At 29.2% G+C, this 15,863-nt stretch overlaps 1 protein-coding gene across 4 annotated transcripts; it reads right to left on the bottom strand.

The window, feature by feature from the left end:
• Nucleotides 1-1,185: 1,185 nt before the first annotated feature.
• Nucleotides 1,186-3,880, bottom strand: LOC145087938 (RING/U-box superfamily protein). Of its 4 annotated transcripts, none has more exons than XM_079026085.1 (7): nt 3,633-3,880; nt 2,588-3,236; nt 2,192-2,498; nt 2,024-2,096; nt 1,850-1,940; nt 1,684-1,763; nt 1,186-1,596 (listed from the first exon to the last, which is right to left on the bottom strand). In XM_079026085.1, exons 1-7 carry the CDS (start codon nt 3,699-3,701, stop codon nt 1,345-1,347), a joined length of 1,521 nt encoding a protein of 506 aa, XP_078882211.1. In that variant the 5' UTR covers nt 3,702-3,880; the 3' UTR covers nt 1,186-1,344. The 4 variants fall into 4 exon arrangements, with proteins under 4 accessions (XP_078882211.1, XP_078882209.1, XP_078882210.1 ...); XM_079026083.1 differs by having other exon boundaries at nt 1,684-1,778; XM_079026084.1 differs by having other exon boundaries at nt 2,024-2,108.
• Between the last annotated feature and the right edge of the window lie 11,983 nt (nt 3,881-15,863).

Genomic DNA, 15,863 nt, shown 5'->3' on the forward strand with positions numbered 1-15,863 from the left:
GAAGAAGGAAGTGAAAAAAACGTTACGTTAATCGTGGTTAATTTCGAGTTTCTTTTTCAAGTTTTTAATCGTTTGGTGTGGTGTTTTTTAAGTTGTAAGTTTTATTTTTCTAATTTGCTTTTCTAAATTTTTAGGTTTTTTTTTTTTTTTTAAGTTATGCAATGTATGGTATTTTTTTAATTAATGAAATATTATTTTTTTAAGAGATAAGATGTAGATTAAGACAAAAAAATTTAGCATCTCTTACTAATCTTATCTAGTGTCTTACTTTTTATTTTTATTTTAGAATCATGTGACCATTGCACATGAGACCAAAGCAAGCACAAAGTTATAATATCATGTGACCTCCCTAGAATGTCTTTCAATCACAAAGCAAGCATCTCTCACTTGACGATATACTTTCATTTATATACGTATAATATCATTCTACTTCCATTTTTTATATTACACCATTGTACTTTCAGTTTTTAGTTTTTTTGAAGGCACCATACTTTTAAAAAATTACTTAATTATAGATCTATATGTTCACTTTTTTCTTATTATGACATTATACTTGGAAAAAATTAGAATTGCTTTGTCTTTAGGTGCCATCAGAGCCGATGGTTATATTTTTCAAAGTACACTACTCTAATAGAAAAAAAAATGCAAGTAGGGTGTCATGATAAAAATGAAGGCTTCATTGGGAATTTAGGATCTAGAATTTAAATGAAAAATGCAAGAAATAGCAACGTACTTTCTTTTATTTGTGTGTTAAAGCATTGTACTTTCATTTCTTTTTATTACACCATTGTGTATTCAATTTATTTTCTTATTAAGGTAGTAGTATACTTCAAACCATTGCCTAGTTATAACAGTGTGCTTTCAAAAAAAGTCATCTTATAACAACACTCTACTTACAACTTTTTTTTCTTTTAATGTGTTCTCTTCCGAAAATTCTACCCAATTATAGCATTATACTTTTAATATTGTTCTTATTAGCATAAATATACTTGGGAAAACTTACCCAAATATGGCGGTTACAATTGCTTGCATTGTACTTGGATGTCACTGCAATAATATAAAAAGATGAAAAAAAAAAAAAAAAAAAAAAACTATAATCGATTCTGAAACCCTAGGTCACGTATATGATAGACGCCCTAAGATTTGAACTTACATCGAGAGGCGTCTATTTCATACAAACTATAATTAAGTGCACAATCAAACTATAATTTTTCTAATATTTGCTTTCAGTATATACACAACTAAACTTTGACACCACCATACACTGTCTAACATCTAAAATACTACAGGCAATGCAAACTCAATAACACACTAATAAAGTCAACAAAACCCCAATCCAACTTATTAAATCCCTCCAGAAGCTTCCCTGTTCCCGATTTCATTGTGATGCAGAACATCACCATTGGAAGACGACGATGCCTGTTGAGGTGCTTCTGGATCTAAAACAACCCTGGAATCATTTTGGCGACTCAATCTAGCATTGATCCATCGTCTTCTTAATCTTAAAACCTCCACAAAAATCGAACTACCACACATTACAACCCCACATCCCGCAAACGTTGCAAGAAGGATCGATAAAACTGGCTGAATGTTAATCTGCATTGCATCAATTTAGGATTCTAAATCACAGAGTTTAATCGATCTTGAAAGAATCACTCGGAGAATGAAAATTAATCTTCTTACCACATTGTAGAATATATGCGCGAAGAGTACCACAAACGAAAACTGAATCGATGCATACAACCACACAAATCTTCTCGTCACTACACACAAGAAAACTAAAACGGTAAAAAATTAAGAAAGAGACGATTTTTCATTTCAATTTTTTTGGAAAAAACAGATAACATACCCATGGTGGAAGCAGTCATGGATGAAAGAAGACCCAAAACACACGAAAATGGAAGAGATAGAGCGATTGCACCTGTTCCCAATCTCCCGACCTTCATAGTTCATACAACAAAATCATCAGATTGATTGTTTCGATACGATAATTCCAAATATCTAACGATGTTCTGAGTCTTACCAGAAGCTGCTCAAGGAAACAGAAGTATGCAAGCATGCTAACAATGACCAAAATCGGAACATCCTGCCACACCCTATAGAGATCACTGATTTATATCAGAACAAAAACTAAAATTAGCTGCGAATCGAGAAACTTAATTAGAACAAGAAATTGGATAATTAAACTCACCCGTATCCATTAATTTCCATGTGATTGGCTCTACTTGCAGAAGAAACGTTTCGGTTTCTAACTGTACTTTGGATTCTTAGAAGTGTAACAGATAGATTTCGAACATCTTGATGACACACGTCGCAGGTTTTGTTACCCTTGATACTAAACCATTTCACAGCACATTCTTGATGTGCCAAAGCAAGTTCACCTTTGCAGCTACATTCCATTTTCAGGGTTTCACCACCTTCACGTAACTCAACCATACATATCCTGCAAACCGCTTCTTCTTCAGGTATGTTTTCTCCGCCATCACCTTCATTGTCATCTAAAACAAAAAAATCACCCATAAAAATTGAATCTTTCTAGCCATTTATGATTATGGAAGCTCGGTTTATGACTTTATTATGAACTCACCAGGATTAATACCAGTCGGTGTAGGTGTTGGCGTCGTGGGGTCAGCATCTTTCAGTCGTGGGGTTGAAGGAATTACACGAAAAAATGAATCAAGTCTCTTGATACAGACGTCTTTGTCAAGATTCGGAGCTGAACGAGATCGAGACATATGCTTCTGGACTTTCGTCTCCAAATTAAGAGACCCTGTCGAGCATTCAAGTACAGGTGGACCCTCAGAATGACCGACAGGGGTAACAGGTAAAGACGACGTCGTCCTCTTCCCACGAGGGGTAAATATTTTAGTAAACGACCATGATCTTGAGAAAGATGGAGGTGATTGAATTGTGCTCACCACAGCTTTTTCTGTATCTGAAACAGTGCTGTTCCTGTTCTTGAAACTTAGCTTTGTTAGAAGGCTTTTCTTCGATGATTTGGTTCTTGATGCGTGAGTTGTTGGTGATCCAAGTGGTCCTGAAGAATTTGGTGTCAAGTTGAAGTTTACTTTTTTTGGAGTTGGAGTTGGTGTTGGAGGCATTTTTATCAGAACAAATTCCCCTGAAGAAGAAGATGGTTGTAATGTTCTCGATGGTATCTCCAAGAACAGATTTTGTTTTCTCCATTGCTTTCCGTTTTGAGCTTCTAAATTTTCCTCTGAAATGTCTTCTTCAACCTAAAGATAAACAAGAAATTCAATGAAAAACTAAGGATAAACACTGTACATAGTACTGTTTTTCCATTAAATCAAATAACGCCGTATTATAATAAGATGCTTTAACTTGCATCAAAGAATTAGGAAAGTTCACAACTGTTTTCTAGTATTAAATTAATAAATCAATTGAAGCCCCGACTAGAGTTAAAACATCACAACTATAAAAACCTCCAAATCTTTGAGCTTTAATTTTGCTATTCATGTCGAACAAGAAGTTCAAGCACTTTCATAAAGAACAGAGACCCATATGATTAGATTCAAAAAGATGGTAACTTTAGTAGCAAATGATCGAATTAACGATGGCCAATTGCAAGAGATGATATTAAAGAGAAAACGGAGGAAGGAATGAAGAGAGACCTTGTGGATAGGGATGATAACTTGTTGAGCAGATGAAGAACTTGAATCATGCACCTCAGATGCAGACATGGTGTTACTCTTTTGAGGATTGGTTGAAGAGTTTGAGATGGGTTAATTTTCGATATCCAGAAATTGAAGATATGGAGTTATGACTTATGAGGTATGGGAAGATGGAGAGAGGAGGGAGGAATGTAGAGCCTGATGATGTATGTAGAGAAGTAATTGCATGAAAGTGGAGGGAGATATAGGACTGGTGTGGGGAGTGGCATTTATATCTTTTTCTATCATTCTCACGAATATCAATATTAATCGAATCCCGTAATACATTAATTAAATTTCTATGCTTTACAATAAATATCACTACCTACACCCTCCCAAATAAAATAAAGTCGTTTGTTACCTAGAATTGCATATAATAGAATGGAAAGAAAGAACGTTAGGATATGTTTGACTTCGTTTAGGTGTAATGACTCGGTTTGATATACTTTAATTTAGTGAATTAAAACTGATTTTGGCTTTAAAATATAAATCTAAATAGTTTAAATTAAATTAAAATCTGATTGGACCTGGCCGTTTGATTGGTTTTAAATACCCAACAATACATTCAAAAATATATAATTTTAATGTTAACAAACTTGATTTGTCTGCTTTAAATTTATAAAATATTAAAAATAATAACTTCAATAATAAATAAAAGTTTTTTTTAATTAGGCCAAACCTTCTGTAATGATTAGATCATTTATAATATAAGAGTTTTTTTATGAAAAAAAATTCAAAATAAAAAGTTCTATATTTCTTCACAATATAGATTTTTTTTCAATATGTTGTTATGATTTGTTAGTATTATAGTTTGGCTGTACATCTATATAATAATTGTAATATCTTGTTAATTAACAAGCTCAATGAAAAAATTATGATTTGAAAAAAACACATTTACTACTAGAAAAATATATGAAGATCAAGAATTCTTTAGTATTTCCTATATATTACTGAAAATTTTATGAAAATTAATAAGAAACAAGTTTTTTTTAGAAGTTCATACATTTTTTCTGGGAAATAAATAAATATTAACGTTCTTCAATAGCTTTTAATAATATTTACATGAAAACCGTCTCATTTAATTGGATTATCAGAAAGTTTCTCCAAACCTAAGAAATAATAATAATAACAATAATAATAATAATAATAATATCATATAATATTATTTTAAACTTATTTTAATGATATTACTAATATTATCAAGTTATTATGTATAATAGGTGTTGATTGTTAAAACTTTTATTATAATGTCTAGTTTTTAGAGTTGTGTACTTGTGTTTATTGTTTTTTTGTATGAATTTTTACATAATTTTGTTATTTGTATTAGATGATGATTTTAACCTTGTGAGGCTTATATTGGAGAGTCTCTGGATCTACTATCTTCTCCTTGAATCTTCTACCTTCTTCTTCTTCTTTAGGAACCAGACGTTACACTTCAATGGTCACGTCGTGAGCCCCGATTTTGCCCAAAAACCAGGCCTTTGACTCCTTGAAGTCATAAGTCGATCTGAGTTGGAAAACGGGGTGTTACATTAAAAAAAACCATGTGAGGTGACTTTTTACAAACTATAGGGACCAAATTTGAACTTTAAATCCAATTTTAGGACTGATTTTGCAAAAAAATTAACAAAGTTAACCATAAAACTCATTAAGTGGGCTAGAGTGAGAATTATGCGAGAAAGTTGTGACCATAACAATAGTAAGAAAAAAATGTTAGAGCTTTTTCCAATTATGCGTTAAAAACTTAAAACTTTAATGATATTAGTTTCATTAAAATATGCTGATACCACTAAGATTACCAACATTCTACTTGTTCAAGTTTAAATTACTTGTGCAAATAGCCTTAAGTTATGAGTTTCATGGTTTTTTTTGGTTCGTATGTCTCTTCTCTTGGCCAACAATAATAGTGAATTTGATACAAAGGAACGAGGTTTTAATATTTTATGGCAGATTTTTTTGGAATGCGAAATTAGTCTGTTTGGTTTTAATAGCATGCTAGTTATAGTTTCTTTATATAAAAACTGAAATCATATTTTTATTTGTTGAAATTACATTGTTTTTCCAAAAATTTGATTATAAATAGTTAATTATAAGTTGATTTTTCATAAAAGTGTCAATAACATGTCTAAAAAATGTCTTATTAGCAGCAATATATATATATATATATATATATATATATATATGTGTGTGTGTGTGTGTGTGTATGTGTGTTCAAATGTTTTCACTATCTATTGTGTGCATGTATGATTGATTTTTGACCAATCATTTTAGTTATTTTAAGAAAGTAATTAATGCATATTAAATGTTGAAGATGTAATTAATACTTATTATATCTTCAATATGTAATATGTATTAATTATTTTTTTTAAAATAACTAAAATGATTGGTCAGAATCAATTATACATGCACACAATAGATAGTGAAAACAAAATAACCTAACCCTATATATATATATATATATATATATATATATATATATATATATATATATCAAGATTGTCAAGATCGGGATCCTACCTAGGATCGTTTTTGGGTTTGCAAGATCGGGATCGAAATCCTAAGATCCCACAAAATAAAATATAATTATAATTTATAATATTTAATCACCAAAAATATTTCAAACATTTAATTTTTTGTTCAAAAGTTATAAAAACTTTAAAATGTTAGTCATAAGTCACAATAAAAACGATAAATGGTAGATTGGTAATGGTAAAAAAAATAAAAAGGTAAAAAAAATTCATTTAAAAAAAAACAAGGGAAGGTAGGATCGGATCGGATCTCGATCCCACGATCCTACTTACGATCCTACCTGCGATCCTACCCCAAATACGATTCTTTTACGATCCATATCGTTTTTCATACCTAAGATCATAGGATCGTACGATCCTACGATCAGGATCGCGATTTTGACAACCATGATATAGGGAAGAGTTATATGGAAAATGAATGATTAGGGCAACACATATTTGAACCAATGAAAACATGACAACACATCACTTCCACAATACATTACTTGTGAAGAAAGAAATGAACACGTGTCATTTGATTATTGGTTCCGGTAGATGTTGCCCTAGTTATTTGTTTTTCCATAGAACTCATTCTCCATTGATATATATATATATATATATATATATATATATATATATATATATATATATATATATATATATATATATATATATATATAATAAAATTCAGGACTCTTTCACTTCAGCCCCTAAACTTTCTGTTACTTAAACTTCTGCCTATTATATTTAATATATAATTGGCTGGGTATTTCCGTATTTTTATTTGAAAAAAAAAATATACTTTAAGTTTGACAATTGAATTACATTATAAAAATGAAAGTATTATTGTTGGAGAAAATTTATTATTTTTTAAAATTAATTATTTTGGAGTTTTATCTCTATGGGTGAAACGTTATTGTTTTGACATTATTTAAATTCTAAAAAGGAAAATATTAGTAATTTTTACTAACATCATAATCCACGTAATTGGGTGACAATTATTGTCCAAACCTGCCATGTTGATAATTAAACTAAACACCATGAACAAAAATGATGATTTCTAGGATGATATTGTTTTTGAATTTTTTTTGGTAAAATGCAAGTGCTTTAGCAACAAAAGTTTTATTTATGTCTTATCAGTTGCAAGGTGATTTTTTTTTTGTTTGTTGTGGTTGCTTTATCATACGAAATATGGTTTATATGTTGTTTTAGTTAGTTATTAATTCATCTATGTGTTAGATAAATATAATTACGTGCAAATGTTATTTGAACTAGTCTAGATAGTATATCTAATATCTGAAATTGTGAATTTTTGGGATGTCACGTTTAGTTATAACGAATGGCTTATGAGTATTTAATAGTCGTGATTATGACAGATTTGTATAATCAGTAGGGATGAAAATTAAAAATTATACCTAACTTCTTTGGATATTTAAAATACAAAAGATAAGTTGTGCAAAAGAAGAAAAAGAAAAGAGTCTTTAATTTGGTTCTTTCTCGGACAATTATCAAACGAATATCCAAATCCATAATATCGGTAGATAACTTTTATTTGGTTGTTATATAATGACAACATGACTATATGCTTTGTTGGACATTTGACAATTTCTCATGCACGTTGGAAAGGGTACTTCATGCTGATAAGGTTATTAATTGTCTCAAGGACACGAGTCTCTAGCAACTTGCATTGCATGTGTGAAAATAACTTTGTTATATTATTCAATATTAACAGATATCAAACTCAATTTGCGCATTAAATTAAACATGCATTTTTAATACTCTCTTTTGTGATATATATAACTTTGTTATCATTCAGTATTCACAGATATCAAACTCAATTTGCGCATCAAATTAAATATGTGTTATCTATAACATATGCTATGAGAAATTAATATCCTTCTATCCATGTTAAATGGTGATAAATCAATTAAAATATTATTAATGTTGTCAATTGTCAACATTTAACATGTATAAAATGATAAATAGAAAAAAAAATATAAGAAAAATATTTAATTTCTAATATGTTAAGCAACTTATATGTATTTTAGCTAAAAACAATTCAATAATAATAATAATAATAATAATAATAATCTTATTAACTTTTATTAACATATAAAAAGCAAATTTAGTCTAAAAATATTATATTTATAAGTTTTTTAAAAAATATTTAATTTATTTTGAAGTCGGATAAAATATTCAAGGAAAAAAAGGTTATGGGGCCTATTTGAGTGACAACTACTTCCTACTTCCTACTTTCTACTTCCCACTCGGGTCATGCCTACCACCCTCCGTTTTTGTGGCTTTCTTTTATGTCCAATATTTATCATTATTTTTGGGAAATGATCAATAAAAATGTACTAATATTCTGTTATTTATCAAATTTTAAAACCTGTTATTTAAATACGAAAAATTTTAGTTGTATTTTACTTTAATCAAAAGAAGTATGAGATACGGAGTGCAAGTTTATGTCTCATAACGTTTCGATTTTCTGGCAAAAAGACACGATTGTCGTCCTATTATTCTATTAAATATTAATACAAGTATCAAAGAATTAAGATTATTATTTCATTTTACATAATATAAAACCATATTATTTTGTCATAAAATTTATGGCGTAACACCCGTCATTTTCTATGAATAGTAACGAAGACTGGTGTGCAAACTCGTCATGACATCGTCATGTTTTTCTTATTAAAATAAAATAATCTAAATTTTGCTTATCTTTAACTTTGAAAAATACCTGTAATTTATCATTTTATGTACTTATATATATTGTGATTTGGTTACGTGGCATGCACTTGAGTCACACAAGTGTTGGATAGCAACGAATATGCTAATGAAATCCATTATTGCTCTAGCCACTTGGATGCTTTTCGGCTTTCGCCCACAAAATTGTGCCACCAAAACAGGTAACCAAGGCCTAATACTAGTTCATGATTGATATGGAATATTGTAAAATAATATAATAACTTATTTTAACATTTTACCTCATAACCAAAGACCGTGGGTATATCGGACATTTACCACGTCAAGGATGTGATGCTGATGTGATAAAAAATCAATGACATGGACAATACGTTGAGTATTAGTGTTGTGGCGACATGTAATATAAATAGTATCGTAAACAAACCGAATAAATACGAACGTATGACTATTCATGTTCATTTTTTTAAGTTAGCTGAACAAATAAACGAACACGAACAGATAAAGAAATATATTTTCTTGTTCACGTTCATTCGTTTAATAAATTATATTGTTCATGTTCGTTCGTTTATGCTTGTGAATATGTTAAACGAACATAAATGAACAAATATAAACAAACATAACTAAACCTATATGAATATATATATATATATATATATATATATATATATATATATATATATATATATATATATATATATATATATATATATATGAACATATAATATAGTAACGTAACAAGTATATACGAACATAAAATGAACTTATATTAGAACATAAACGAACGTTCACGAGCATAATTAAACGAACGAGATCATTGTTCATATTCGTTCGTTTAACTAAACGAAGAAGAATTTGTGTTTATTTTCGTTTATTTATTAAATAAAAGAACATAAACAAACTCCCCACTGAACGGTTTACAAACAGTTCGTTGAACGTTCAGTTCGTTTATAGCCCTAAATATACACAACGTCATGGGACACACCAATTGCTTAATCATCTTCAACGACTTTTTTTTTAATTCTAAATTTTTAAACTTTACCTATAAATAAACCTCAACTTTATATATTATTTCCACACAACAATCACTCTGTAATCATACAAAACAATTGGAAGATGAGTTTTCAGGATGACTACTCGATGATAGTATGTTTATCAATTATCACCGCATTCATTCAAGTGGTAGAGAGCATGTGTCTTCAAGATGCAGAAAGCGCAAGTGTTAGAATGACTAGAGTTGTATTTAACGGAGATCATACAACTACACACAACCGGAATGTTACTTTGGAATTTCGTACATTCCGAAATTCTTGTATGTCATTTTGTAATGTAAGATTTCATTTCGAGATGTACATGATTCCACCTGTTAGATTTCGAAATACATTTATGACAAATGTCACAAACTCCAGAAGAGTCATAACTAGTCTGGAATGTGTATCTTATGGAACATGTGGCTATCTTTCAAATACCTTGTTTGTAGAGCTATTTTGTAATATCACAAGAATTGAATATTCAATTTATGTAATGTAATAACTTTTGTTTAAAATTACCTCTTCTTAAAAAAGAATAATGTTTCAGTTTTCTACTTTTACTTTATATTAACTACCTTGTTTATAGAGCTAGTTTTGTAATACCACAAGAATCAAATATTCTTAAAATTACCCCTTCTTAAAAAAGTTTAGTAAATTACACGAATAGTCCATGTACTTTAGGATAATTTGCTTGTTTGGTCCCTAACTTATTTTTTTTTAACTCGGAAGGTCCCTACTGTTTGTTTTTGTTATGCGCTTGATCCCTAAATTACCTAAAAATACTATTTTGCTCTTGATTTTTTGATTTATTTAAATAAACACACCCCAAATATCACATCCTTCATCTTACCTTACCTACCCCATCATTTTTTCCTATTTAAATAATAGTCTTTTTAGGTAAGATAGAGACCAAACGTGTAACAAAAACAAACAGTAGGGACCTTACCTACCCCATCATTTTTTCCTATTTAAATAATAGTCTTTTTAGGTAAGATAGAGACCAAACGTGTAACAAAAACAAACAGTAGGGACCTTACCTACCCTATCATTTTTTCCTATTTAAATAATAGTCTTTTTAGGTAAGATAGAGACCAAACGTGTAACAAAAACAAACAGTAGGGACCAAACGCGTAACAAAAACAAACAGTAGGTACCTTCCGAGTTAAAAAAATAAATTAAAAAGTAAACCTGTAAATTATCCCAAACCATAGTTACCATTCGTGTAATTTACTCAAAAAAGAATAATGTTTCGGTTTTATACTTTTACGGAAACAAATTCTAATTTATTATAAAAAAGTTAAACACATTTATTTAAAAAAATACTAGTAATAGTCAATAGATATATCCTTCTTCGAGAAATCCATCCAAAAGTTTCAATACTTGCTTTTATGGGTAACTTTAATAAAGAAAAGTGAAGAATATATTTCTAATATTTAAAATGGTTAAGAATTTCGTCAATTAATATATCCCCATACCAAATCGAATCTTCTTGGCATGCACAAATATAACGACGTAATCGAATATAATTAACTATAATTAAATTTGATATCCATAGCAAAATAACACAAATATAATGTGTGTGAATGTTATTATCACTAAAGATGAATTACGTTATTGAAAATACAAATTTATTTGCATATAGTACAACTCATAAACAGAAGCATTTAACAAGATATATAAACCAATATTCCTTTGATTCGGCTTCGGTTTAGATCTTTAGGTCAAATTTAGTGATTTAACTATATAACTTTCACAAAAATTTACATCCCAAACACGTTTTTGGAACAGTTAAATCTAATAACTATATACCACTTAAGTATTTCATTTCAATATTAAGATAGTAGAGCTAGGTTTGTTGTTGTTGATGATGCTGTTAAATAGGTTTCTTGATCTCCCTTTAAGCTTACTGTGGAAATTAGGTAACACTAATCTGGATGAATCCCACTATTAGACTATAAAAGTATCCACTTAGGAGAAAAGACTACAATGATTATGCAAACATGAATCTTCTATGAATGAACTCAAAAGTAACTACTCAGGAATTAACACATCTTAAGGGGCCAAGTACAAGAAACATAAGTAAGTGGATTGGACCCATATAGAAAAGATATCATATAAGTCGTATTTGATAAAAAGAAAAAGGAAAAAGTAGTAAAGATAGAAGTTGAAATTGGAGGATTTCAAATGTTTTCTCTTTGACATGAAATATATATATATAAAGATAGATTCATATATACTATTCATTACCATTTCCCCATTTGCCAATATAGACGTTGACTGCCCCTCGCTGAAGTGCTTTTGCGATGTAATGGTTCTAAGTTGAAACCATTACACAAAAAGATAAACATTAATACGAAATGTGAAATCATGGACCAAAGTTCTTTGATTTAACAAAGTGTTGCGTAAAGAGACCTTTACACGGTTACTTTACAAAAAAAATTGTGTTTCTTGTCATGAAATCATGACTTGGTCATAACTACATAAACTTGTTAGCTATTTCAATGGTGATGTTTACATTAGTGTATCTTTTTTGAAATTGAAAAAGGTTATTAGGGGAAAAATCGACATTTGAGCCTACGACCAAATGTTAAGTGTGAAAACCTACATGGCCATACATGATACAACCACCCATTGGTGTTAAGGCTAGTGGGATAATTTAAGCATCAACTCCAAAGTCAAAGGTTCAACTTGTTTAAAGTGTATAAAATGGGGTGGGGGTAAAGATGTCAATAATAGAATTTAGTGGGAAGTTTCAGAGTGTTTCTTGATAGGAAACTAGTCTATTCGATCCTATATTGTTAGGTTTTCATTCAAAAAGCAGTTGGGTTTTCATTTATAAATCAGTTATATGTTATAACTTAACAGATAGCGTAAGAAATGCTAGTGGTAGGTAATGTTCATCAACAAAAACGTAAACCTACTATTTGAAAAGTCCATAGTTTCAAATATAAAAATATATGTGACTCAGTGACTGATTACCATCAGAAATAAATCCAATCAAGCTATATTTTTGAATTTTTATACACAAAAAAGAGAGGGAGCGTCTACTTTTGGTTTGATGAAAAACTCAGAATTTTACTAGGATTAGTTATGCAATACATCTTTTTGAAAAATTAAGACTTGGTATTCCGTTTGTACTAAATTAACGAAAAGTGGTGAGAGAATAAGTATATATCTTAAAATTTGGCATGACATAACAAATGATATGATAAATATTGTTCGTGGACAATTGTTTGTGTTGATTTTTTAACAATTTACTAAAAAAACACGAGATGAATTTCGTACTTTGAGACAGAGGGTCAGGTGAGTGTAAAGTAAGAAATGGTTTGTGCCGTATTAAGTTGACCATTCATTTATTATTATTATTATTATTTGCCATTTATCTCCATATTTAATGTTTAGATTATTAGAACACGGTATTTAGGAAGTGTTTGGGATTGATTATTTAAAACAACTTATGGTTTTTGTAAAACTGTTTATTAGTTTACTAGTTGTGAGACCCGTATATTATACGGGTTGATTAAAACAAAATGTTAAGTACGAACGATTAAATAAAAATTTTATTTGAATTTGAAATTGAAATAAATGAAAATTATAAGAAAAAAAAACATGCAAAAAATAAATTAATTAAAATTATGTGTTTAGTGTGTACTAAACGGGTTAATTATAACAAAATGATAAACACAAAGGTTTGAACTGTAAATTTATTTGAAATTGAATTTGAAATTTAAAATTTAAAATTTAAAATTTGAAATTAATAGTCATTATGGTAGGTTTAATTTATGGAAACTAAATTAATGATATATTGAAAATGAAAATTAAAGTAATGACAAGTGGAAAATAAATATATCTCAAATTAAGACAAAATGACATGTGGCTAATTTTATGAGAGAATGACATGTGGCAAAGTCATTTTCATTTATTAGGGTAGATTTGCTATTAAAGTGGACTTTTAAAGAATATTTGGTTTTACGTATGTGGTATTAAAACATAATAAGTTAATAAGTTACTTTTTAATGTTTGGTAAATGGTGTTTATATGTGTAATTAGGAAATAACTTATTGAAAACACCTTAAATACCTTAATAAGTAAGTAGGAATTCACTTATCAAAAATTTCTTATTTAAATCAATAAGTGCTTATGAATTCATTCTATCCAACACTTAAAACATCCAACACTTAAAACTCCTTATTACGGGTGTCAAGCCACAATAAGTCAATAAATACTTCAAATAAACAAACATAACACCTCCTTAGTGTGTGTGTGTATATATATATATATATATATATATATATATATATATAGAGAGAGAGAGAGAGAGAGAGCTAGGTTCAAGTATTCTAACTAATTATTGTACATATATCGTATGCTATGAGATTGATAAAAAAAAAATATATGTTGTTTGATAATATAAATACGTTCAATCTTACATAACTATTGTCATTAACACACATTCTCACTAATTAAATCGTCTATAAGATTATTATACACTTATTATTATTATTATTCTCATTTCTGTCAGAATGTTTTATTGAGTCGTATTCTGTTAGAATGAAAATGAGTGAAAAACGATGTGTGAAAATAAAAAGAAATAAATAAATAACGAGAATGCATGAAAATGACGATATTCTTGTAAGGTTGAACGTATTCGTATTGCTAAACAATTTATTCTCTTACTAATTCTCATAGCATACAATAGATGTACGATAATTAGTTTGAATAGAATAACCTAAGCTTTTATATATATATATATATATATATATATATATATATATATATATATATATATGTATTATCTTCTAATATATGCATTCATATATGTCCTAACTCATAATCTATTATTGTTATTTTATTGAAGTGGAGGAATTACTGAATAATATTATGATTTTATGGTATGACAGGAAAAATATTTACTCTCCTAAAAATCTCCTTCCCTCTAAACCTATACATCGCAACCCTATTTTGCCGGCTATCTCTTCTCGCCATCCCTCTCTTGTTGTTGTTATCTTCCCTCACAGTGTTCTCTCTCTCTCTCTCTCTCTCTCTCTCTCTCTCTATATATATATATATATATATATATATATATATATATATATATATATCAAGGTTCTAATTGGTGTGAGGCGTGGCGTGGCGGCAAGGTCAAGTCTCAAGCTTAACGAGCCATGGCGAGCCACGATGTTTTTCAAGGCGTGAAGTAAGGCGGAGATTTTTTATTAATTTATAATTATATTACCACATAAATATAAATTTACATTAAATATAACTACTTTTTAGAAGTGTTATACCAATAACTAATAACAAAAAGTTAACAAAAAACACAATACTTGTATCACCATTTAGAAAACACAAAAAATATCAAAAAAACATGTCTCAAACGAAAAAACACGCGCCATAACACGCCATAACGCGCCATGGCACGCCTTGCCACACGCCAAGCCTAACAACAACGTTATGAAGCTTTTCGTAACGGCGAAGCCACGCCTCACGCCATGGCGCGCCTTTTAGAACACTTATATATATATATATATATATATATATATATATATATATATATAGTTTGATGGCCACCAGCAATACCGTAAAACCATAAGTTATCACCAATATAAAATCACCCATTCATTTTCATTCTTGATCTTTGAGCGCCTCAATTATAATGCATCGAACGAGTTATTTGAAACACACTAACACATTATAATGGTTTTGGCGTTTATTGTTGGAAAATAGTCTCCACAACCACACCAATTGGTAATATTACTATTAATAGTAGGAGCCTTTGGGGATTACACACAAGGATATATATTAGCAACAAACAACACAAGAGTTTTATTGGGTTATAGTTTGTTATTAATTAGAAACTTGTTGACTTAAGGGGCTTAACTATAAATATTTAAAAATCAGATCTTTAGGATAATTACCAAACTTATGGATAATTACTTAGTGACCAAGTA

The sequence above is a fragment of the Lactuca serriola genome, chromosome 2, assembly GCF_051521515.1.
Source record: "Lactuca serriola cultivar US96UC23 chromosome 2, Lser_US96UC23_V15, whole genome shotgun sequence".
In the NCBI taxonomy this organism is placed as follows: Eukaryota; Viridiplantae; Streptophyta; class Magnoliopsida; order Asterales; family Asteraceae; genus Lactuca; species Lactuca serriola.